The sequence below is a fragment of the Labrus mixtus genome, chromosome 21, assembly GCF_963584025.1.
Source record: "Labrus mixtus chromosome 21, fLabMix1.1, whole genome shotgun sequence".
Taxonomy (NCBI): Eukaryota; Metazoa; Chordata; class Actinopteri; order Labriformes; family Labridae; genus Labrus; species Labrus mixtus.
The window spans coordinates 19,626,172-19,652,425 of record NC_083632.1 but is presented as its reverse complement, the minus strand read 5'-3'; the positions used below and the strand labels follow the sequence as shown (position 1 = coordinate 19,652,425).

The 26,254-nt window shown below is 40.6% G+C and overlaps 2 protein-coding genes and 1 non-coding gene across 5 annotated transcripts in view; 1 reads left to right on the top strand and 2 right to left on the bottom strand.

Moving 5' to 3' along the window:
• The window catches only part of plbd1b (phospholipase B domain containing 1b), a 131,440-nt gene extending 108,326 nt beyond the window's left edge, over nt 1–23,114 (bottom strand). The window contains exons 1-6 of the mRNA XM_061028826.1: nt 22,785–23,114; nt 21,799–22,021; nt 20,764–20,847; nt 19,995–20,136; nt 19,737–19,883; nt 18,321–18,465 (exon numbers count right to left, since the gene is read on the bottom strand). Of these exons, the coding sequence (XP_060884809.1) occupies nt 18,321–18,465; nt 19,737–19,883; nt 19,995–20,136; nt 20,764–20,847; nt 21,799–22,021; nt 22,785–22,851 (808 nt within the window). The 5' untranslated portion in view covers nt 22,852–23,114. The remainder of the gene's footprint in view (nt 1–18,320; nt 18,466–19,736; nt 19,884–19,994; nt 20,137–20,763; nt 20,848–21,798; nt 22,022–22,784) is intronic.
• On the bottom strand, nt 23,074–23,146 carry trnar-ccu (transfer RNA arginine (anticodon CCU)). Its single transcript has one exon. It is a non-coding gene; the product is annotated as a tRNA-Arg (tRNA).
• Nucleotides 23,147–23,566: 420 nt separating this feature from the next.
• Nucleotides 23,567–25,889, top strand: cby1 (chibby 1, beta catenin antagonist). 3 transcript variants are annotated; one of them, XM_061028746.1, is made up of 5 exons: nt 23,567–23,675; nt 23,922–24,020; nt 24,233–24,338; nt 25,108–25,220; nt 25,568–25,889. In XM_061028746.1, the coding sequence occupies exons 1-5, from the start codon at nt 23,670–23,672 to the stop codon at nt 25,646–25,648; spliced, it is 405 nt and encodes a 134-aa protein (XP_060884729.1). In that variant the 5' UTR covers nt 23,567–23,669; the 3' UTR covers nt 25,649–25,889. The 3 variants fall into 3 exon arrangements, with proteins under 3 accessions (XP_060884729.1, XP_060884731.1, XP_060884730.1); XM_061028748.1 differs by having other exon boundaries at nt 23,589–23,760; XM_061028747.1 differs by having other exon boundaries at nt 23,590–23,755.
• Nucleotides 25,890–26,254: the final 365 nt, after the last annotated feature.

The following is a 26,254-nucleotide window of genomic DNA, read 5'->3' as shown; positions in this document are numbered from 1 at the left end:
GAGAACGAGAAACTGATTAAATTTAAGAGAGAACGACAGAGTATCGCTGAAGAACAAAAAAGACAGTATGAAGAGGAATTGAGGCTGAAAGTGGAGGAGGAGCTGAGAAAAGACAATGATACATCTCTTCAGGTACAGAAAGTGCTCAAACAGACTCACGATAACATTGAGAAAATGAAGCAGAAACAAATGTTGAGGCTAAAAGAAATACAGTCTGATAAAGAAGAGAGAGAGAAACTCCGTGCTCTTGATGATTTACATGTGCAGGAGAAGAAACATCAGGCCATAAAAAGAGCAGAGTTAAAGAAAATTTATCACAAAGAGCGACTTGAGGAAATCTCTCAGAAAAAACTGTACAGAGAAAGGGAGGACCAAAAGTCAAATTTGGAGGATTTGAAAACAGAACGTAGTCATCTCGAAATAAAAGTGAAGCAGCTGCATATAAATGCTGCCAAACAAGAAATGTTTGAACAGAGACAGGTGATACTAGATGTCACAAAAGATAAATTGGCAGTTATGAAAAAACAGCAGGCCACCTCCTTGACCATGAAAGAGGAGGCGCAACTGTCCAAGAAAGTGGCTGAACAAAAAGCAGCAGCAGCCAAAAAACAAAAAGAGAAGGAGAGAAAGAAGGCCGAAGAGCTCGCGTCTATTGCTGCTCACAGGGAAACAAAGATCCGTGAGAAAGAGCAGATCAAGAGGGCTGAGAAACAGGAAGAGCTGGTCTTGCACCAGGCCGCGAAGGAAGCGGACAGGTTGTTTCTTGAGGAAGAAAAACGAAAGGCCAAAGCAATCAAGGAAAATAACATTAAGTATAGAGACCTGAATGTTAAATTAATAGCTGAAAAAAATGCCCGTCTGGAAAAACTAAGAGAGGAGCACCAGGATGCTGAAAAGAAGATCTCTGAACATTTTGCTGAGAGAGAGAAGGAGTTGGAGGATTATGTTCAGTGTGAACTTAAGAAAGCTGCAGACACTGGACGTTTTGCCATACTCAATGCCAAAAATGGTAAGAATGATCTGCAGCAGCTGTGCATCCCACCTATTTCCAAAAAGGAACCGCCTGCAGGAAAACATTGCCTTCCTTCTGGGGTAGAGCATTCCTCATATTGTAACGCTCTTACCGGAGAAGTTCTGCCGAGATTTGGGACTGAGAAAACCCGCTCCATCAAACAGAAGCAAGAACAAAACAAGCTGCAATTAACATACGAGGAAAACATTGACCTTCGGCAAAAACCCTGCCTTCCGCCAATTAAGAGTAGAGAAAGACCTGCAGGAATACTTTACCCTCCTCCTGGGGTAGAGCATTCCTCATATTGTAGCGCTCTTACCGGAGAAGTCCTGCCGAGATTTGGGAATGAGATAACCCGCTCCATCAAACAGAAGCAAGAACAGAACAAGCTGCAATTAACATACGAGGAAAACATTGACCTTCGGCAAAAACCCTGCCTCCCGCCAATTAAGAATAGAGAAAGACCTGCAGGAATACTTTACCCTCCTCCTGGGGTACAGCATTCCTCATATTGTAGCGCTCTTACCGGAGAAGTCCTGCCGAGATTTGGGAATGAGATAACCCGCTCCATCAAACAGAAGCAAGAACAGAACAAGCTGCAATTAACATACGTGGAAAACATTGACCTTCGGCAAAAACCCTGCCTCCCGTCCATTAAGAGTAGAGAAAGACCTGCAGGAAAACCTTACCCTCCTCCTGGGGTACAGCATTCCTCATATTGTAGCGCTCTTACCGGAGAAGTCCTGCCGAGATTTGGGAATGAGATAACCCGCTCCATCAAACAGAAGCAAGAACAGAACAAGCTGCAATTAACATACGTGGAAAACATTGACCTTCGGCAAAAACCCTTCCTCCCGTCCATTAAGAGTAGAGAAAGACCTGCAGGAAAACCTAACCCTCCTCCTGGGGTACAGCATTCCTCATATTGTAGCGCTCTTACCGGAGAAGTCCTGCCGAGATTTGGGAATGAGATAACCCGCTCCATCAAACAGAAGCAAGAACAAAACAAGCTGCAATTAACATACGAGGAAAACATTGACCTTCGGCAAAAACCCTGCCTCCCGTCCATTAAGAGTAGAGAAAGACCTGCAGGAAAACCTAACCCTCCTCCTGGGGCACAGCATTCCTCATATTGTAGCGCTCTTACCGGAGAAGTCCTGCCAAGATTTGGGAATGAGATAACCCGCTCCATCAAACAGAAGCAAGAACAAAACAAGCTGCAATTAACATACGAGGAAAACATTGACCTTCGGCAAAAACCCTGCCTCCCGTCCATTAAGAATGGAGAAAGACCTGCAGGAAAACCTAACCCTTCTCCTGGGGCACAGCATTCCTCATATTGTAGCGCTCTTACCGGAGAAGTCCTGCCGAGATTTGGGAATGAGATAACCCGCTCCATCAAACAGAAGCAAGAACAAAACAAGCTGCAATTAACATACGAGGAAAACATTGACCTTCGGCAAAAACCCTGCCTCCCGTCCATTAAGAGTAGAGAAAGACCTGCAGGAAAACCTAACCCTCCTCCTGGGGCACAGCATTCCTCATATTGTAGCGCTCTTACCGGAGAAGTCCTGCCAAGATTTGGGAATGAGATAACCCGCTCCATCAAACAGAAGCAAGAACAAAACAAGCTGCAATTAACATACGAGGAAAACATTGACCTTCGGCAAAAACCCTGCCTCCCGTCCATTAAGAGTAGAGAAAGACCTGCAGGAAAACCTAACCCTCCTCCTGGGGCACAGCATTCCTCATATTGTAGCGCTCTTACCGGAGAAGTCCTGCCAAGATTTGGGAATGAGATAACCCGCTCCATCAAACAGAAGCAAGAACAAAACAAGCTGCAATTAACATACGAGGAAAACATTGACCTTCGGCAAAAACCCTGCCTCCCGTCCATTAAGAGTAGAGAAAGACCTGCAGGAAAACCTAACCCTCCTCCTGGGGCACAGCATTCCTCATATTGTAGCACTCTTACCGGAGAAGTCCTGCCGAGATTTGGGAATGAGATAACCCGCTCCATCAAACAGAAGCAAGAACAAAACAAGCTGCAATTAACATACGAGGAAAACATTGACCTTCGGCAAAAACCCTGCCTCCCGTCCATTAAGAGTAGAGAAAGACCTGCAGGAAAACCTTACCCTCCTCCTGGGGCACAGCATTCCTCATATTGTAGCGCTCTTACCGGAGAAGTCCTGCCGAGATTTGGGAATGAGATAACCCGCTCCATCAAACAGAAGCAAGAACAGAACAAGCTGCAATTAACATACGTGGAAAACATTGACCTTCGGCAAAAACCCTTCCTCCCGTCCATTAAGAGTAGAGAAAGACCTGCAGGAAAACCTAACCCTCCTCCTGGGGTACAGCATTCCTCATATTGTACTAAAGACACAGGGGAACCTTTGCCTAGATTGGCTACTCAAAAAACAAGATCCATCAAACAGCATTTAGAAGGGGACAAACTCAAATTAACTTACGAAGATGATAGTAATATAGAATTTTATTACAAAGAGGATGTTCTGCGTTGGACCGCCCTTCCACCAATTGCCAACAAAGGAACACCTGCAGGAATACGCTACCACCCCACATACACAGTCAGACATGCACACACACATAGCGCTTTGTTCCCCCGCTACGCTTCCTCTGTCGCTACCTCTGAAGACCATAAGTCAGGTTCACTTCATCACCCCATTATGCCTCTGCGACAATCTTATTGAAGGCGAAACGTCACAGTGCCTTGAAGTGGCATTCTGAATAGGACTCTGAAAGGCCAATCCTAAAACACATTGTGTGTATGGGTTTTCTCCTGGTGCTCAGGTTTATCCCTCAATACAACACACGTCTGTTGTGCATACCAGCATTATTATGTCTTTCAAGTAAAACAGAAATCAAACAGACCAATTTGTTTCGCTTGAAAAATTTACCAAAAATGAAACTAGATAAATAAAAATGATGATAAAATAATACCTATACGAACTTTATTTATAGAGCTTTTCATGTCTTCTAACGACTCACAACACTTTCTCACACATGAGGTTATATTTGTTACTGATTTGTTATTATCACTCTGTAACCTTGACCCATTTTAGTTATAAATGTGTCTTTTACTGTTGTTGTGAAGATAGATTGTTCTTGCAATGCACTGCATCATTTGTACATAAACACATACAAGATCTTGAGTGTGGAAACATTTAAACTGTTTCTGTAGGCTCAAATCATCGACTGTAAATATTAATGGAAGAAGCCTGAGTGATGTCACCCATCTGTTACTGCAGGGGGGCTACAGAGGCTCATCAGCAGCAGCCGCCATGCTGGAAATCCTGTCTCAGCCTAACTTTCAGTAAACCTAATGACAGTCTGAGAGCTGGAGCTGAGGCGGGTTTTAAGCCTTTGTGGATAATACTTTGCGTTCCTAAAATCAAAACGGAGCCGATTAAAAAGAAAAATCAACCCCAGTACAGCATATGCCCATGATGACACAGAGCAAATCAGACCTATTTCGTTTGTACAAGGCTGTAAAAACGGCTGTGGTGTGTATGTGACTTACGGTACACTAGACGAACTGCAGGATTTTTCACTTCCGCATTGGCTTCATTTTTCAAGACCAGAGGTCAAATACCAGATTTTACTTGTGCTATTGTTATACTGTAGGTCCCATCTGACAGGATGTGTAAAATAATCCGTCAGTGAAACAAGTCTGACTAAAGGACTCCCATAAAAAATTCCCAAAAGTTCCACCAGTGCACTGCCTCTAACTTATGCCCATGTAACCTTCACTGTGTTATTATTGATCGATGGCTGTTTGTATGCAAGTCACCAGCAGACAGTCAGCCACTGAAAACCTGACTTTAATTTGAATCACTTAAACATGACACAATGCTGTTTTTCATGAAAACTCACAAAGGAGAGTGTAAAGCTGACACACTTTACAAGACAGCCACACCTCCAGCACACCTTGATCTTCAGTTAAAATATTAAAAAGTCTACAAGCTATCCTTTTCTCAATAATATGTCTCTTTTATTTTATGTTCACTGCAAAAACTCAATTTGTAGCTACGTATTTCATAAAATAAGTCTGCATTGCTTGTAATAAGCAAAATTATCCTCCAATTGGGCTACCAAATATTGCTTCTTGAATCTTGACATGAGATGTAAACGAGTTAGAACTTCTTATAAGACAATTAAGATTTGCTTGCCCATTTGGCAGATATTTTTACTTATTACAAGCAAAGCAGGTCTACATTTATGTTTTTTATATTGAAACAAGATGTGTTTTCTCTGTACTTGTCAGGTGAAGGGGTGCTGGTAGCGGTTAGTGCAGGCACCCCATGATCAGAGACTGTCCTCAAAACGGGACCAGGTTCGAATTCAACCTGTGGCTCCTTTCCTGCATGTCATTCCCAACTCTCTCTATCTCCCAAATGTATGAGTCTATCAACTGTTCTGTCTCTCTAATACAGCCTGGTGATTGGTGCGTGTACTGCACCCCATGTGTGGTCCTGTAGGCGGGCGGCCGGATTCAAATTCGACCTGTGGCTCCTTTCCTGAATGTCATTCCCCACTCTCCTTGATGTCTGGCTCTATTTACTGTCCTGTCTCTGATAAAGGCACAAAAATACCAAAATGAAACCTTAAAGGTCCCATATTATCCTCCTTTTCAACCAGTTTAAATAAGTATCAGAGCTCCCCTAGACATGTCTATGAAGTTTCTTGTTCTAAATCAACTCTGATCCTGTATTTGATCATGCCTATAAACCCCTCTATTTCAGCCCTGCTCAGAACAGGCTGTTTCTGTGTCTGTACCTTTAAATGTAAATGAGCTGTGTCTGACCACGCCCCCTCTCTGGAAGGGCTCGGGTGTCTCTGGCTTTCTCGCTCCATGCCCTATTGTTTATGGTGAGAAGGCAGACTCAGAGGGCAGAACAAACACCTAGCTGTGGGAGCGTCACCCACCTGGGGGAGGGGCTACTGCCCTTTGTGATGTCATGAAGGGAAAATCTCCAAACGCCCTGTTTGAGCACACATTTTCTGAAAGGTGGAGCAGACAAAAGACGGGGAGGATGGACTTTTTTTTTTATAACTCGTCGGATGTTATTTTATTAAGGAAAACGGCTATGCCCATATAAGGGTTGTGGTAGATTTGATTGACAGCTCTGCGCGCTGCATCTGTCAGTTCAGCAGGTCAGGAGGCTAGCAGCTTGATCCGTCTGATTTCTCGTCTTTTTTACTTCGTTTGGAGAGTTTGTTTAACACATATCTGACAACATACATGGCTTGCTGTGCGGTTAACAGACCATCCAAGAAGTGGATGCTTCAGTTTTTTCCGGTAAGTGATATAGTAGTGTTATATTTACTGCATACTCATGTGTCGGTATTTATATTTACGGACCTAGCTTGTTTAGCGTTAGCTTGGAAACCAGTCTGGATATCTGGAGATTATTGAACCCCACAGCAAATGATTATACATTTTATTCGCATCCACATAACGTATTTTCCAGACATGATTATTTCTTTGTATCACATAACATTGTCTCATCTGTTACTTCATCCACTATAGGTAGCATTTTAATATCTGACCAAGCCCACATTGACTTAAAAATTACCCCTTTCACCAGAGCACATAGAACTCCGAGGTGGAGACTTAACTCCAGCTTATTATTAGAGTCCGGCTTTAAAGAGTTGCTCAGAGATGAGATAGTCCACTTCATAGATGATAATTCCCCAAGCTCCCCATCAGCACGAATACTGTGGGAGACCCTGAAAGCAGTTCTTAGGGGTCACATTATACAACATGCATCCAGGAAGAAGAGGGTAGCTAGATGTATACAAATGGCTTTAGAGGTGAAAATTAAGGAGGCTGAGGACAAATTTAAGTTAGATATGTCCTCTTCCAATTTAATGCTGCTCTCTAGATTGAAGTACGAATATAATTCGATTGAATCCAAGAAGGTGGAATTTTCTCTTTTTAGAGTCCGTCAAAAACAATTCGAAGAAGGAGATAAGGCTGGGAAAATGCTGGCCAGATACATTAAACTTAAGGAGCTGGCATGTATGATCCCAGCTATTAAGGACTCCAACGGTCAGCTCCATTCTGACAGTGAAGAAATCAATAATACTTTTAAATCTTATTATAGGGACTTCTACGCAACTGAGTTGGTGGCCGAAAACGAAGAAATCAATTCATTTTTAGCAAATTTACATCTTTCCTCCATTTCAGAGGAGCAACAAAAAGTATTAGATGACCCCATTACAGTAGAAGAAATAATTGAGGTCATTCAAAAATTACCAAACAACAAAGCTCCAGGTTTGGATGGCTTCACAGCCGAATTTTTTAAAACATATGTGAAGGAGCTCTCACCCCTCCTGTTAGACATGTATGTCGAATCACTTAGAGTTGGCATCTTACCTCCGACACTAAATGAGGCTCTGATAACTTTGATTTTAAAGAAGGATAAGGAACCTACAGACTGTAAGAGCTATAGGCCCATATCCCTAATTGGGCAGGATCGTAAGATTCTTGCAAAGATTTTGGAAAATAGATATGGTATATCTCAGAATCAATTCTGGCAGTATCTCCAAATAAGACATTTACTCAACCAGGCTGTTCCGGACCCTCGGGTGACTCTCTCAAAACCTGATATTCTTAAGGAGATACTTTATGCCTTTGGTAAGGGTAAGGAAGCCTCGAAATACTACTCTGCTTTGCTGGACAGGTCGGGAGATCACACAGGGAGCCTCAGGCAGACATGGGAGACTGACCTTAAGAAGTTATTTAGTGATGATGAATGGAGTTCTATTCTGCAAAATCCCCCAAAATCATCTCGGGAGATTAAGACCAGGTTAATACAATTTAAAATTCTAAATAGAGTTTATTGGACCCCTGCAAAATTACATAAGGCGGGGTTAAAAGATGACCCAGCGTGCTGGAGATGTGGTGAGACCCCGGGCACACTAACCCATGTGATATGGTCCTGCCCCAAAGCTCAGAGATGGTGGACAGCAATCCATGAGAACATTAAATCAGTCGTGGGGCAGGACATTCCATTCATACCTAGCCTATACATACTGGGGGACTCTACACCTTTAAGCGGGATCCCTCGATCTCAGGCGGGGTGGATCCATACGGCCATCATGCTGGGCCGGAAGCTCCTAGTTAGAGAATGGATGGCGGCAGAACTCCCTCCGTCCAGCCTTTGGTTCACTCAATTAAGTATAGTGGCAGCCTTTGAAGAATTAACATATAGGATGGTAGACCGATTAGACTTATTCAATGCTAAATGGGGAAAATATATTAATGTTGTCACAGGATCTTAACTTCTCTGCTAAACAGCAGTCATCACTTCTCTCTTTTGACTGGAAATTATTAGCAGCGTGCCGCTGATTCACTAAGCCTAGCAGGCTTGACACATCTTGGTTTGGTGATGTAGGCTGACAGCCCCCTGTAAATCTTATGGAAACACAATTTTCTGTGAAAGGTGGACAACTTAACACTTCCATGCAGCATAATCTGAAACAATCATGTTGTGGTTGTGGAATTTTGTTATTTTTAATTTTTACGTTTTTATTTATTTACATATATTTTTTTCATCCTGCTTTATTCCTGCATTTAATTTAAGTTAATTATAATTTTTGTTTGTCAGGTCTGTTTGTTTTTTTTGGTTTATTTTGTCTTGCATTGATAGTGTTACCCTTGTTGGGTATTGTTCTATATCATTTGTTGCCTGGTATTATACTGTTGTAAAAAATTTGAAAAACAATAAAAATGTTGGTCATAAAAAAAAAGATATATTTATGCACTTTTAATTTTTTATGGAAGGCATCTCGCGACCCTCCTCTTGGTCGCTGGCGACCCACCTTGGGGTCCCGACCCCCACTTTGGGAACCACTGATTTAGCCTATCAAGACTCCCATTCATGCCAAAGATGCTAATGTTAACATATCTAGCCAGCACTATTAAACTGGGGAAAAGTCATTCTGAATTGTTAGAAATGTTTGTTATTAAAATGTTGTTGTTGAAAATAATGAGTTTGTGTGATGTTAGAAGCTAAAGGTTCACCTCGGTGGTTATCCGCAGACTGTAAATATGGTTATCTGACGTTATGATGAATGTTATACTCCACGTAAATGTCGACATTAAAAAACAAACTTTGTGTAATAATTATCCTTCAGTTCTTAACATAAACTTAACTGAACCTAATATGCTGTGTAGGTCAGTGGTTCTCAAACTTTTTAGACTGCGTACCACCTCCGAAAATATTTGGCTCTCCAAGTACCACCATTATGGTAGATGTTAAAATACACTGTAGGCCTATTTCTACACACATTTTATGCAGGAGGTTATTTATTATTGACTGTTGGCAGCCACACTATAGGACTACAAAGGGCTAGCGCTAGAACTGGCACTTAAACTAACACAACTCTGACGTTTGCCCAAATCCAAAAAAAAGTACAGCACAATAAAAATGAAAACTTTATACCAACAACCTGTTTGAGAATATTTAATCTCCAGTGTTTCCCACACAAACACGATACCTGGGCCCAAGTATATATCCCACCTGTTCTTATTTAATTTTTCATTTATTCATAAAATTGCTAAGAGAGAGGGAGGGAGCGGGGAGAGAGGGAGCGGGGAGAGAGAGAGCGAGAGGGAGCGGGGAGAGAGAGAGAGCGAGAGAAGGAGCAGGGGAGAGAGGGAGCAGGGGAGAGAGAGAGAGGGAGCAGGGGAGAGAGAGCGAGAGGGAGCGGGGGAGAGAGAGAGAGAGAGAGAGAGAGGGAGCGGGGGAGAGAGAGAGAGGGAGTAGGCGAGAGAGGGAGCAGGGGAGAGAGAGAGAGAGGGAGCGGGGGAGAGAGAGAGAGTGCAGGCGCGCGCTCCGCAGGCTCTGTGCAAACAGAGCCTCTGTATTATAAGTCTCTGCGTTCAACATAGCAAAAATCCTTCTCGACTCCTGAGGAGTGTTAACACTAGAACCACCAAGACCGTCTGCCGGACGGTTTGGCTTTTTATAATACAAATAACTATTTTTAAATAAAAACGTACGAGCCTCTCATCCTATGACTTTTCTTAAATATGTGTCCTGTATGTTTTCTGAAGCCTATGTGTAACTAAAATAAAACACACAAGATTTCTGAGCATTTATACCTCTAACCGCCGCCGCCTTCATATTGACGGCAGTTGAAAAGTTGATACATTTCCCTGGATTGTTTTCGTGTGTCGTTTTAATATTTATTAGTTATTGTTTCTATTTATAGACTTCATATATATGCGCAGGAATTTAACAAAGAGCGACAGATAGATAGGATATACAAATAGATAGATAGAGACCATAGACAGATAGATACATGCTCATTCTTGAGCCGGCAAAGGAACAGAGAGAGGAACACCTGCGTGTCAAGTCTGACGTCGGTGCCCACTGACCCACAGCATCCACAAGAGCTGAGAAGGAGGCAGAGTCAGACAAACACGCACTGCAAGAAAAACATGACCATTGTCTCCTGCGAGGGGTGCAAGCACCCTGTGAGTGGGAAGTGCACCGTAAAGGTTGAGCACTTTTGCCGCAGGTATGTGCATTACGTGCCGCGGCGCTGTCCGAGGTGCTGATCGTTCATTTGTTCATCTGTTTGTTTGTTCGCCGCTGCGTTATGGAGTTCTGAGTTCTTTTTGTAGGCTATATAGTTTGTCATGCCCATAGATAGCCGTGTTTTTGTTGTTGTTGTTGTTGTTGTTGTTTTTGACGTGTGTGTGTTGGTCAATGATTTCCTCTATGTCGGGGAAACAAACCCAGTTGAGGAGAGGAGGAGGAGCATCGGTGTTTATCTCCTTTTTTTGCAGTGTTTTTATTAAAATGCATAGCCTAATATATCCAACAATATAATAGACTAAAAGTTATGTATGTTTCATTATTGTAGAATGTGTTTTAGAAACAGGAGACGTGGAGCAGCAGTAAAAAACGGCGCACTAAAAAAGCCGACAGATATTGTAAATGAACATGCGACATTTAAAAGGTTACAAATCCTGCCTTATGCTGATAGTCTATTTGGTTTGTAGATAAAAGTAAGTTGTATTTAACAAAAAAAAAGCATTATTTGTGTGCTTCTGAGCACAAACAATTTTGGGCAGATTAAAGTTGTTTGTTGCAAAAACTAGATTAATTTAGAGGGGAAAACACATTTTCAGATTTTTTTTTTTATATTGTGGAGATTTCTTTGCGTACCACCACAGGGAGCCCAAGTACCACCGGTGGTACGCGTACCATAGTTTGAGAACCACTGCTCTAATCAGTATAGCGAACTCTCCAGCAATAGGGCGGCGTGGACATGATTGGCCGATCCTGTACCCGTTTTCTATTGGTTGATTCCTCATAAAATCCGAGAGTGCAGAAGAAATCCAAGAGCAGATAAAGACCCGAGCGCGCAGAGAAAAAAAGTACGAGAACAGAAGTTTCAGCTGCGAGCAGCTGCGGTCTGAAGTGAGCGCGGGAATCTGAGAGCAAGCAAACATTTAGAGCAAAAACAGAGAAAATTTAAGCACAAGCAGCAACTATTTGAGTACAAAGAGAGAAAGAATGAAAACATCTGAATGTAAAATCAATAAGTATTGCTCTCAAAACTTAAAAACCCGTTCTTAAGAAAAAAAACATGCTCTTGAATAAAGATAGTATATTAATCCCATATCCCTACGGTGGCTGCCGATGAGCCCCAGTAGCCCCCTGCCGTAACAGATGGCTGTTGCCATTAATATTTACAGTCTATGGTCTCTCTATATAAAAACAAAAAAACTTCACATGTGCAGCAACAGTAACCTAGGTAACCGAGGCCTAACAGAATGATTTAAAGAATGCCTTTATATTATGACATCATAGATCAAAGGACTTGATGATGTCATCAGATTCTGTACACAGGTCATAAAGGCTGAACAGAGAGACATACTGAGACACACAGAGGAGACGACAACACGGACTCAGGCAACATCAGCATCAAAAAACACACGGCAATATTTATCTAAGAATACTGAGAGTAATATTGTCAAAACTTTTAGACAGTCAACAACATGCCTAAACCAACAGTAGCTGTTTTGACCCAGGCTGACTGGGAAAGGATGCAGTCTTCATCAAAGCCCATGGGGAAACAGTGCACAATGCAAGATGGGGTTCCCAAACTGTGCAAGTTTCCCAAAGGGAAGAATCGACCCCAAATAGCCAAAATGGAGGCGATAGCGGCAGATATCCAGCGTAAGGAACAAGAAAAACAGGACTATTTCAATAGGATTGCTGCAGAAGAGGTGAAGCAGAAGAAAAAGGATGTTCAGCAAGCCCTCGACAAAGCCAATTATCAGAGGTTTTTGACCAGAGATTCTGTCAGAAAATTCAACAGTGACCTAACATACACTCATGTGCAGGAGGAGAACGAGAAACTGATTAAATTTAAGAGAGAACGACAGAGTATCGCTGAAGAACAAAAAAGACAGTATGAAGAGGAATTGAGGCTGAAAGTGGAGGAGGAGCTGAGAAAAGACAATGATACATCTCTTCAGGTACAGAAAGTGCTCAAACAGACTCACGATAACATTGAGAAAATGAAGCAGAAACAAATGTTGAGGCTAAAAGAAATACAGTCTGATAAAGAAGAGAGAGAGAAACTCCGTGCTCTTGATGATTTACATGTGCAGGAGAAGAAACATCAGGCCATAAAAAGAGCAGAGTTAAAGAAAATTTATCACAAAGAGCGACTTGAGGAAAGGGAGGACCAAAAGTCAAATTTGGAGGATTTGAAAACAGAACGTAGTCATCTCGAAATAAAAGTGAAGCAGCTGCATATAAATGCTGCCAAACAAGAAATGTTTGAACAGAGACAGGTGATACTAGATGTCACAAAAGATAAATTGGCAGTGAAAAAACAGCAGGCCACCTCCTTGATCATGAAAGAGGAGGCGCAACTGTCCAAGAAAGTGGCTGAACAAAAAGCAGCAGCAGCCAAAAAACAAAAAGAGAAGGAGAGAAAGAAGGCCGAAGAGCTCGCGTCTATTGCTGCTCACAGGGAAACAAAGATCCGTGAGAAAGAGCAGATCAAGAGGGCTGAGAAACAGGAAGAGCTGGTCTTGCACCAGGCCGCGAAGGAAGCGGACAGGTTGTTTCTTGAGGAAGAAAAACGAAAGGCCAAAGCAATCAAGGAAAATAACATTAAGTATAGAGACCTGAATGTTAAATTAATAGCTGAAAAAAATGCCTGTCTGGAAAAACTAAGAGAGGAGCACCAGGATGCTGAAAAGAAGATCTCTGAACATTTTGCTGAGAGAGAGAAGGAGCTGGAGGATTATGTTCAGTGTGAACTTAAGAAAGCTGCAGACACTGGACGTTTTGCCATACTCAATGCCAAAAATGGTAAGAATGATCTGCAGCAGCTGTGCATCCCACCTATTTCCAAAAAGGAACCGCCTGCAGGAAAACATTGCCTTCCTTCTGGGGTAGAGCATTCCTCATATTGTAACGCTCTTGAATGGAATGAGAAAACCCGCTCCATCAAACAGAAGCAAGAACAGAACAAGCTGCAATTAACATACGAGGAAAACATTGACCTTCGGCAAAAACCCTGCCTCCCGCCCATTAAGAGTAGAGAAAGACCTGCAGGAAAACTTTACCCTCCTCCTGGGGTAGAGCATTCCTCATATTGTAACGCTCTTGAATGGAATGAGAAAACCCGCTCCATCAAACAGAAGCAAGAACAGAACAAGCTGCAATTAACATACGAGGAAAACCTTGACCTTCGGCAAAAACCCTGCCTCCCGCCCATTAAGAGTAGAGAAAGACCTGCAGGAAAACTTTACCCTCCTCCTGGGGTAGAGCATTCCTCATATTGTAACGCTCTTGAATGGAATGAGAAAACCCGCTCCATCAAACAGAAGCAAGAACAGAACAAGCTGCAATTAACATACGAGGAAAACCTTGACCTTCGGCAAAAACCCTGCCTCCCGCCCATTAAGAGTAGAGAAAGACCTGCAGGAAAACTTTACCCTCCTCCTGGGGTAGAGCATTCCTCATATTGTAACGCTCTTGAATGGAATGAGAAAACCCGCTCCATCAAACAGAAGCAAGAACAGAACAAGCTGCAATTAACATACGAGGAAAACCTTGACCTTCGGCAAAAACCCTGCCTCCCGCCAATTAAGAGTAGAGAAAGACCTGCAGGAAAACTTTACCCTCCTCCTGGGGTACAGCGTTCCTCATATTGTACTAAAGACACAGGGGAACCTTTGCCTAGATTGGCTACTCAAAAAACAAGATCCATCAAACAGCATTTAGAAGGGGACAAACTCAAATTAACTTACGAAGATGATAGTAATATAGAATTTAATTACAAAGAGGATATTCTGCGTTGGACCCCCCTTCCACCAATTGCCAACAAAGGAACACCTGCAGGAATACGCTACCACCCCACATACACACAGTCAGACATGCACATACACATTGCGCTGTGTTCCCCCGCCGGCTCAGCTGATCCAGCTCACCCCTGTAACACCTCTGTCGCTACCTCTGAAGACCGTAAGGCAGGTTCACTTCATCACCCATTATGCCTCTGCGACAATCTTATTGAAGGCAAAACGTCACAGTGCCTTGAAGTGGCAGTCTGAATAGGACTCTGAAAGGCCAATCCTAAACAACATTGTGTGTATGGGTTTTCTCCTGGTGCTCAGGTTTATCCCTCAATACAACACACGTCTGTTGTGCATACCAGCATTATTATGTCTTTCAAGTAAAACAGAAATCAAACAGACCAATTTGTTTCGCTTGAAAAATTTACCAAAAATGAAACTAGATAAATAAAAATGATGATAAAATAATACCTATATGAACTTTATTTATAGAGCTTTTCATGTCTTCTAACGACTCACAACACTTTCTCACACATGAGGTTATATTTGTTACTGATTTGTTATTATCACTCTGTAACCTTGACCCATTTTAGTTATAAATGTGTCTTTTACTGTTGTTGTGAAGATAGATTGTTCTTGCAATGCACTGCATCATTTGTACATAAACACATACAAGATCTTGAGTGTGGAAACATTTAAACTGTTTCTGTAGGCTCAAATCATCGACTGTAAATATTAATGGAAGAAGCCTGAGTGACGTCACCCATCTGCAGGGGGGCTACGGAGGCTCATCAGCAGCAGCCGCCATGCTGGAAATCCTGTCTCAGCCTAACTTTCAGTAAACCTAATGACAGTCTGAGAGCTGGAGCTGAGGCGGGTTTTAAGCCTTTGTGGATAATACTTTGCGTTCCTAAAATCAAAACGGAGCCGATTAAAAAGAAAAATCAACCCCAGTACAGCATATGCCCATGATGACACAGAGCAAATCAGACCTATTTCGTTTGTACAAGGCTGTAAAAACGGCTGTGGTGTGTATGTGACTTACGGTACACTAGACGAACTGCAGGATTTTTCACTTCCGCATTTGGCTTCATTTTTCAAGACCAGAGGTCAAATACCAGATTTTACTTGTGCTATTGTTATACTGTAGGTCCCATCTGACAGGATGTGTAAAATAATCCGTCAGTGAAACATGTCTGACTAAAGGACTCCCATAAAAAATTCCCAAAAGTTCCACCAGTGCACTGCCTCTAACTTATGCCCATGTAACCTTCACTGTGTTATTATTGATCGATGGCTGTTTGTATGCAAGTCACCAGCAGACAGTCAGCCACTGAAAACCTGACTTTAATTTGAATCACTTAAACATGACACAATGCTGTTTTTCATGAAAACTCACAAAGGAGAGTGTAAAGCTGACACACTTTACAAGACAGCCACACCTCCAGCACACCTCGATCTCCAGTTAAAATATTAAAAAGTCTACAAGCTATCCTTTTCTCAATAATATGTCTCTTTTATTTTATGTTCACTGCAAAAACTCAATTTGTAGCTACGTAGTTCATAAAATAAGTCTGCATTGCTTGTAATAAGCAAAATTATCCTCCAATTGGGCTACCAAATATTGCTTCTTGAATCTTGACATGAGATGTAAACGAGTTAGAACTTCTTATAAGACAATTAAGATTTGCTTGCCCATTTGGCAGATATTTTTACTTATTACAAGCAAAGCAGGTCTACATTTATGTTTTTTATATTGAAACAAGATGTGTTTTCTCTGTACTTGTCAGGTGAAGGGGTGCTGGTAGCGGTTAGTGCAGGCACCCCATGATCAGAGACTGTCCTCAAAACGGGACCAGGTTCGAATTCAACCTGTGGCTCCTTTCCTGCATGTCATTCCCAACTCTCTCTATCTCCCAAATGTATGAGTCTATCAACTGTTCTGTCTCTCTAATACAGCCTGGTGATTGGTGCGTGTACTGCACCCCATGTGTGGTCCTGTAGGCGGGCGGCCGGATTCAAATTCGACCTGTGGCTCCTTTCCTGAATGTCATTCCCCACTCTCCTTGATGTCTGGCTCTATTTACTGTCCTGTCTCTGATAAAGGCACAAAAATACCAAAATGAAACCTTAAAGGTCCCATATTATCCTCCTTTTCAACCAGTTTAAATAAGTATCAGAGCTCCCCTAGACATGTCTATGAAGTTTCTTGTTCTAAATCAACTCTGATCCTGTATTTGATCATGCCTATAAACTCCTCTATTTCAGCCCTGCTCAGAACAGGCTGTTTCTGTGTCTGTACCTTTAAATGTAAATGAGCTGTGTCTGACCACGCCCCCTCTCTGGAAGGGCTCGGGTGTCTCTGGCTTTCTCGCTCCATGCCCTATTGTTTATGGTGAGAAGGCAGACTCAGAGGGCAGAACAAACACCTAGCTGTGGGAGCGTCACCCACCTGGGGGAGGGGCTACTGCCCTTTGTGATGTCATGAAGGGAAAATCTCCAAACGCCCTGTTTGAGCACACATTTTCTGAAAGGTGGAGCAGACAAAAGACGGGGAGGATGGACTTTTCTCATCATGATCCCCCCTGTGCCGGCTTCTGAGGTAGGTTACAGGGACGTGATAGGATCATTAGAGCCAGCCAGGGAGAACAGCGGTGTGTGTGAACATCAAGGGGCAACCTCCGGTCTCGGAAAATGAAGCCAATGTGGAAGTACAAAAAACTGCAGTTCCTCGAGATTCCGCTTGAGGCTGGCTGCAGAAGTGCCATAAGCCCACAGCCAAAAAAGTTGACGGCCCCTTCTCCTCACACTGTGGGGGGGGGAGGGATTTTTTTAGAACTCGTCAGATTTTATTTTATTAAGGAAAACGGCTATGCCCATATAAGGGTTGTGGTAGATTTGATTGACAGCTCTGCGCGCTACATCTGTCTGTCAGTTCAGGAGCAGGTCAGGAGGCTAGGTAGCAGCTTGGTCCGTCTGATTTCTCGTCTTTTTTACTTCGTTTGGAGAGTTTGTTTAACACATGTCTGACAACATACATGGCTTGCTGTGCGGTTAACAGACCATCCAAGAAGTGGATGCTTCAGTTTTTTCCGGTAAGTGATATAGTAGTGTTATATTTACTGCATACTCATGTGTCAGTATTTATATTTACGGACCTAGCTTGTTTAGCGTTAGCTTGTAAACCAGTCGGCTAACTGTACTCAGTGTAGCCCATTATTTACGGTCAATGGTTTAGCCCAGGGGTTCCCAAACTTTTCAGGTTGTGACCCCCAAAATAAGGGTGACAGAAACTGGGGACCCCCCACTATTCCTTAAGGTGGTTAGTTAGGTATATAACGTAGCGACACCCACGCACACACTAATAAACCTATCCAAAAACTAGTAACACAAAATAATACAACAGCCTAAAAGAATTAAAAATTTAATTTCACTTAATGATACTGTCTTATATGACATTGGACTACTTTTTGTATATTTACAAAAATGGTAAAAAGATATATTTATGCACTTTTAATTTTTTATGGAAGGCATCTCACGACCCCCCTCTTGGTGGCTGGCGACCCACCTTGGGGTCCCGACCCCCACTTTGGGAACCACTGGTCTAGACCACCAGTTCACCAAGAGGAATACACTTCATCATGGCTCTGTCTGAGTTGTTTACACACTGCAGTGGATGTTTTTCTGGCCACTGTGAATGAGCTGTGCGCTTAGTTGAAGAATTACTTTCAAGGGAGAATGTTCTTTGAGGATTTGGATTAAGTCCTAGCTATGTCACTGTTTCAATTCTCCAAGATGAAAATGAAATCATGTGGATTAACGACAAGCTGTTCACCTCAGCTCAGACCTTTAATAAGAAGCTTTGCTTTGCTGTGCCATGCTGTATGTTTACACACTCCTATTCAAATTTCAGCTCCATTATCTTTGTGTGAGTGTACATGTTACCAGGGTAGCTGCTGAACGACAACTTTCCAGTGGCAGCTTGTGTGTCAGACACCTTGAAGTTCCAGTGTTTATAGATGCGCATAGTGGCTGCATATGTGTACCAGCTTGAGTGGCCAAACAGCAGGTTTTCAAAGCCTGGAAGCACCTAAAACAATAAAGAGAGAGAATGGTGCTGAGATTATGGATGTCTAAATGTTGTAATGACATTTAATAGTCATAACATGTAGCCTATAAAAAAAGAAAAATCACTACTGAACTGTTTTAACAACATGGATAGGCATAGGCTAATACTTTGATTTACCATTCAATATTTTGAAGACTAATGACATTGCCCGAGGCCTACACATTGTAGCCAACTCTATGAAGTGCTAATGAGCAAATATGGCCATGCTAAGGTTAAAAACAAATGTGTTCTTTACACATTTAGATAGATAGCCTTCTGATTGGTTCCACACAGAGAGTTAACATATGATGTATAACATAGCTAACCGACCTTCATGCTAGCATTAGCATTCAAAGCAAAGCCCCATTTGAGCCTTATAGTTGCTAACATGGCTGTAGATTTTCATTCATATTTGCAATGAACCCAAACCTAGATATGTTTGTCATTATAATATGGACTTAAGTTAGATGGTAAACATTGTAAATGTTAAACATCAGCATTAGCATTAGCATTGTTACTGTGAGTGAGTTGACATGCTAGCTTGTCATTTCACTCAGGGTTAAAGCGTGGTTATATTCATGTTAACCATTTCATTTGTTTGGCACTTTTGCTAAACTAAACTAAGCTTTGTAAAGATGGTAAATCTTAAATATCAGCTTTATAAGTTTTATGTTGCCATGCTAGCATTAGCATTAAGATCAGTTGAACCACAGATATTGGGTTTCAGTTTTGGTAGGTACAGAAACCAAAACTTTATTTGTCATTCTTCATTTTACTAAAGCAGGTGGTAAACATTGATCACCGGTGTTAAACTTGTTGCCGTGCTAACATTAGCATTGAGCTAACACAGTGTATTGTCATTATAAAGACAGACTGGATTTAAATAAAGTTGTATTTAGTGGAACGAAAAATAGCTGTTAGCACAACCAGATAAACCAACACTTTGATATTCTTCACATATTTTAATTTGTGATGAATCAGCTCTAACAGCAGCAGATGAAACTGTTATCAAATAATGGTTAATGTGACATTTTTAGTTAGTGGGCTCATTCTATTTCAATTTTGTCTTTGTTTCTGAATGGGTGTTTGTGGACAGGAAACGGTTCTCCTCATAATGGCCTTTTATCCTCCTTATTGACACACTGAAGAAGAGGGAACCCCATGCACAAGGACCCACAATAAAACTAATTAGGCCTGCTTTCAGACCTCCCAAGTTCTCCTTCACTGCTGGAGCCAAATGAGCTTGGCCTGACCTTGATGAGAGCGGTGCAGTGGCCCATTCCTGGCATCCCGAAAGCGCCACCGCCTGTGGAGGAGTTGGAGCGAGGTGTCAGAGCTGGGACGAGGTCCAGGAGGTCTCCCACGCCATTCAGAAACTGGAGAGCAAACGCTGATAGAGGCTTGGGAGGAAAGAGAGAGAGCAAGTGGTGGAGATGAAATGATATGATACTGTGGCAACTTTCTCACTTACAAAAAATAAACAAACAATAAAAAGAGCAATATGTACACACCTCCATGTGTTTGCTTTTGGCCCACTGTGCAGCTCCAGCATGGAGCCCATCCAGCTGGGCCAGGATCAGTCCCAAATGTTTCCACAAGGGGTCGCTGGATCTCTTCAGTTTCACCTGTTCTCTGGCCCACTGGTCTTGTTTACTGCGGAGCATCAGAGAGCCTTCTGGTTTCTGTTACAGTTTATGAACAAGTGCAACTTGTTGCTTCTTAAAATCAGCCGCCTGTGCAACTCAACTCAGAATTACAGTAATCACTGCTACATGAATTTCATTTATACAAAAGGTACAGACCTCTGTTGAATAAATAATAAACAAAATGGAAGAAGCAAGCAGTAGGTCATCAAATTATTTCTTGTAAATTTCTACCTTACAAGTATGAATATGAATACAAATATTGAGTATTTTAAAGAAAATTGCCTGATTAGTCATGTGAAAGAAAATCAAAGACAAACCATGGCAACTCTAATTCATTTCTTTCCTTTCTTGCCAATTTTATAATTTGTGATTTATTGTGATTTGTTAGAGAAATTGAAGAACTCTAGAGTGTAAAGAGTAAATAGGTTAACCAAAATGTGAAGAAAGTTGATTTCTCTATTTTAAACAAAATGTGACTAACTGCTCTTTTCAATTGAAAACAGTACAAGTACAACAAATGTATGTATTAAAATGGAAAATATTACTTGTATTTTTGTAAATAGACTCTGCTTTTGATGCCTGCATCCTACTTTCGAAATGTTTTATTCTGCAGCGGGAACAACAGAAACAGTACCTTAAAAACCTCCTCAGGGGGCTCAAGACCTTCTCGTCCTTTATGAGTTGAGGGTACATGTTGTAGTAGTGAGGAAACATCTGTCTGAAGAGAAAGCATAAGAAAAGTTGGAATAAACTTTGTATGTATTAAGTCTTTGAGCATTTTGTGTTTATTGTTGATATTTAATGTTATTTCATTTCACTTTATTTTATTTAGTTATACTTTTGTACATAAAGAGCAAAGTTCACCAAGGTCAAATTATCTGTGTGTGTAAGCATACCTGGCCAATAAAGCTGATTCTGATTATTTAATACTCAACAATCTAAATTAAGGCTCGGCTATTATACTGTCAACATTTAAATTATAATAATAATAAATTATAATAATAAAGTTTATTTATAAAGCACTGATAAAAAACAGAATTACAAAATGCTTTACAAAATATATTAATCCTAACAATAAAATACACAACACAAAGATAATAACTAAAACAATGGTGGATTAAAGGAGACAAAGCTAAATAAAAACAACAATCATGGATAAAACACAAAAACTATAAGACAGCCTCTTGAGAAACATAAGTCTTTAATCAGAAACACAACCATATGATTAACATCATCACCTATATTTGTTTATTTCCTTTTTATGTAACCAAGTTGAACTTTAATTGTAAAGAATAATGTAACTATTCCTCATTTGTCTTACAGCTTTTATTGAAATTTCTGATTAACATTTTTCAGTGTAATGAAGCTGCATATCTACAAATTTGATGGGTTCAAATGAGAACTTTTCTGATGGGAAAAAAAGGATGAAGAACTCCTTTATAAAAATTTAAATAATTCTCCAACTTTTTAAGCTATAGAAACTAATTAACTCCCATATAACACAACTTAACACAAACTTTTATTCTTTGAAGGTGACATGGTCCTCTGGGATCTGTTATAGATTATACTCGTTCTAAAGCAGAATCATTTTTGTGACATCTTCTGATTCTGATTCAATAGACCTCAGACATTTAGGTGTGTTTTTGAAGACTGTGAGCTACTGACTCACCCAGCAGTAAGATAACCCTCCAGGTACCCAGCCAGGAAGAAGGTGGTCTCGTCTTGCTGCGGGTTTCCTCCATAACCTGCACTGATCTCCAAGACGCCCCATCCAGTGAGAAGCAGAGTGTCATTGAAGTACCCGTAAGCTCCCCCCTCTGTCTCCATCACCCCCTCCTTCAGGATCACACTTTTCTGGGCAGCATCCCAATACACAGTGGCCTCTTGGAGCTCTACCATTGTAGGAGGATGGACAGGGTCACAGGGTTGAGGTTGAATAACATGCATTATGTAGAATAAGGTCACCAATACAATGAAATATAAGGAAAACACACACACACTTAAAACAGAGAGCCTAACCCTAAACAGACTTCTTCTTCTTTTTAGCTGCTGTAACGAAAAAATATCAATCAAGTATCAATAAAGTGTATCTTTATGTTTTATCTTTATTTATTTTTTTTACATATTTGTATTTAGGCTATTGCTTAATTAGTTTCTGTCAAAAATATTTTTTTACATAGGCTACTCACATTCGTTTCATATTGAGTAGCTACTTACAAGTAGGCTAGAATAACTTTACAGTTTTCAATCAATAACTCTACAGTTTGAAACTAGATTAAATTTATGGTTACGTTTAAACATTGGCTACAGCGTTACGAATAAGTGTTTATCCACCAAATAATGGAAATTATATAAGGCTAAATATAAGCCGCAAACCCGTTCAGATCCGTATAGGCTACTGTTTTGGAATATCCAGGATAATAATATGGTACCATATTTAAAATTAAATTGTTGGAATAGAAGACAAAAAAACTATTATTCTTTAAATCCTATCACTATAATCGCCACCGTGAGCTGTAGGCCATCTGTTTATCAAATTATCCGTAGATTTTAAACAATCAATCTTCCATTTTCATCAGGAGTTTTTTTTTTCCGAAATTGAATGGATTCAAATTTGCTTTCCGTCATGAACAGAGACACAAGAATGGTACTCACGGTAAGTTCGCACCGATGCAGCCAAGTAGGTCAGCAATAAGCAGAGTTTGATACTCTGCTTATCCATGACGGCCGATGTTTTCCTGCGCTTCTCTGCCTTTCAAGTACTTGAGTAACTGTTGCTGACATAACCATTTAGTCTACTACAAACAACGACGGTGATAACGAGTGAAGATCGTCAAGTGCATATTGAGCGGAAGCTTTTGCAGTTACTTTAAATGCTTAAATTGTCCAACCACCGGTAAATAACTTTAGATTCAACAACCTTTCGTAGACGGGAAAAAGCAACCACCCCAGATGGGACTCGAACCCACAATCCCTGGCTTAGGAGGCCAGTGCCTTATCCATTAGGCCACTGGGGCTGTCTATAAAATGGGCGTGGCTACATCATTATTATACATTTATTTGGACTGCCTGAGTTAATTCAGTTTTGTTTTAATTGTTGAGTTTGCTACTTTGTGCTCAGTTTTAACTCTGTTTTTCATTATTTCAAACAACAAACAATGTGCAACGATAGAAAAGCTTCAAAAGGCCGAGTGACGCTATCGCCATGGTGATGCGTCTGCGTTTAACGGACGGATCCATTATCTCTGTAGAAAAGGGGTATTTATGTTGTCGTAATGCAACATTGACTATTAAAATTTGCATAAAACTCCCGAGAAGAGTACTTGAGCACCAATCAATATTCGAATATCTTAAACGTATGTAATAGACAAATAATGACAAAAAGAGTGATGCTATAAACCTATAAACCTGATTTATTCAAGTGTAGCGTCTACTTTAAAAAACATGGTACCTTCGCACTTGCGCAGAAGAATAAAAAATGGCTTAGCTTGGAGACAAAAAAAATCATCTACCCCGTGAGAATTTAAATAATTAGTCTGTATGGAGGTAAATATATGAGCCACATATTTTCAGTGACACAACAACTACTAACCCATCTGTGAAGCAGTCAAGAGTTTCGTTTAAATGTAAGGTATGAGTAGTGCTCACAGTTAGTGAGTGTTAGCCACTTAGCATTAGCTGATAACGTAGCCTACCATTAGCAACGACAAACACACACACACACGGTGCCTGCTCGATACTGATGTTTAGAAAATAGTAATGCTAATTTGTTGTTAACCACCATTTAAACAGGACCTTAAAAGATCTCTAAGGATGCCGCTCTTTGGAAACACATTCAGTCCGAAGAAGACTCCACCTCGCAAATCTGCTTCTCTGTCCAGCCTGCACACGGTGAGTTTATTAAAACACTGTTCAGCTGCTTAGTTGTGCTAAAAGTCTACATGCTTTGATGTAGTGAGCAAATGTCAAGTAAAGCAAAAGATTTTTAAAAAATCATGTTTCAAATACTTATCAAATTCAACCTTATTGAGAGGATGTACCTTGAGGAGGATCATAACTTGTGAACATGCTTTGGGATAACTGAGATGTGTGATCTCTTGTAGTTGGATCGTTCAACAAGGGAAGTGGAGCTGGGTCTTGAGTATGGCCCTCCTGTGATGAACATTGGAGGTCAAAGCTGGAAGTTTGACGAAGGACAGTGGATAACAGGTAATGATGACATGCTGGGACTGCTTCCAAAGTTTAAGTGCAAAAAAACTCTTAATGAATCTTGCTTTTCCACGTGAAACGTTATCTGATTAATCACTTCTGGTATCTTAATACAATTCACTTAGCAGACGCTTTTATCCAAAGCGACGTACATCAGAGAGTAAGTACAACACAAGCAAGGATCTAGAAAAAAGGGAACAGTGTCAGTAAGAGTGCCACCCCCCCAGGACTAAACTCCACACCATGGGTGCCCGGGCCTTCTGCTCCTCTGCTCCCAGTCTGTGGAACGCTCTCCCCGAGCAGCTGAGGGCTCCACAGTCTGCTGACGCTTTTAAAAGGGCCCTAAAAACCCACCTTTTTAACAAAGCCTTCTGCTTGTGCTTTTAGTTTCGTTAGTTGATTAAATTTGTTTTTGTTTCTATTTTATTTTTCTTCCTGTAGCACTTATCATTATTATTATTATTATTATTATTATTAAGAGCAAACGATCAGCTTTGAGTCCGATTGGACACACAGGTGCTGACAGGAAGTGACCAGAGGCAAAGCACAACATTGAGGGCAGTTCTTGAGAGCTCTAATCAGTATAGAAACCATCTTATAAGTCGTCGTTATCAAACAAAAACAATCGTCACAACCATCATCATCATCAATAATATGGAGACCATCATCATTAAGTTAGTAGGTATTCATGAAAGAGCTGGGTCTTTAGCTTTTTCTTAATAGCCAACACATCATTCAATCTGGTGTCTTTTGGTTTTTGTCTCACCAGAATCTGGCGGAAATGCATCTGGTAGAGAATTGCAGCGTCTTAAGAAAAGAAATGTTCAGCTGGAGGAAGAGAACAACCTCTTGAAAGTAAAGATTGAAATTCTCTTGGACATGGTAAGAATCAAGCAGCTATTTATGCTCTTACATTCCTAGGTAATATAGACTATGCCTCTTTATACCCTGAGGTAGAAATACTAACTTTGACCTTCTGAAACACCAGATGCAATGTTTTTTTTATAATCCTCTGTTTGCATTAGTAAACAGGGAAATCAGTTCTCACTTTCTGGCTCCATAATCATGTTTGTAAAATTGTTTAAAACACAATCTCACAATGCTTTGCTCCCATTTAAAGTATTGTGTATTGGATTTTAGTTCTAAACATAATTACCATTTAAATAGTAGATGCATTTTTGTGTTATACCAAAGCTGATGAGTAACCAATATTTAATCTTCCAATGAAGTTAACAGAGACAACTGTTGAATACCACCTGATGGAGAAAGAAGTGGAAGACGTAAAGACTCAACATCGACGGAAGAAATGACTAATCTAATTCCTTTTTTATAGGACATGTTTTCATGTTTGTAGTTTGTTAAAGTGAAACTGTTACTTTGCTTTTTGCTTCTGTTTTAAGTTTGACAAAATAAGTAAAAAATATTATAATTTGCTAATCATTTCTGTCAGGTCTCTGTCTCGCTTGTGTTTATTGTTGGTACCGCTGAATACGACTAAGTGACTATTTTTATAGGCTCTGTTCTGCATTTACTTTATAACAACAAATCGGAAAAAACTGTAAGCATTCTTGCTCAAAACACATATATATATATTTTATAAGGTTTTTTATTTTAAGGTGACATTTCTTGTATTCACTGTTATTTTTTATTCAATAAAAAATAAAATCCACCACTCTGGAGCTGTTTTTCTTTTCACTCAGAGCTTTTAGAATATAAATCTAACCACTTGTTGGATTAACACTTTACTAACACGCTCATAAGAAGACAACAACATCCAAATCAGTGTTTATAACATTAAGCACAAAAGCTTGTGAGCAGTGAGATTATCAGTTCTCTTCATATTTTTATTTTACCATGGCAGTAAAACAAGCCTGAAAAAAAGTCATTTGAAGTAGCATCTACTCGCTTTTTGCAGC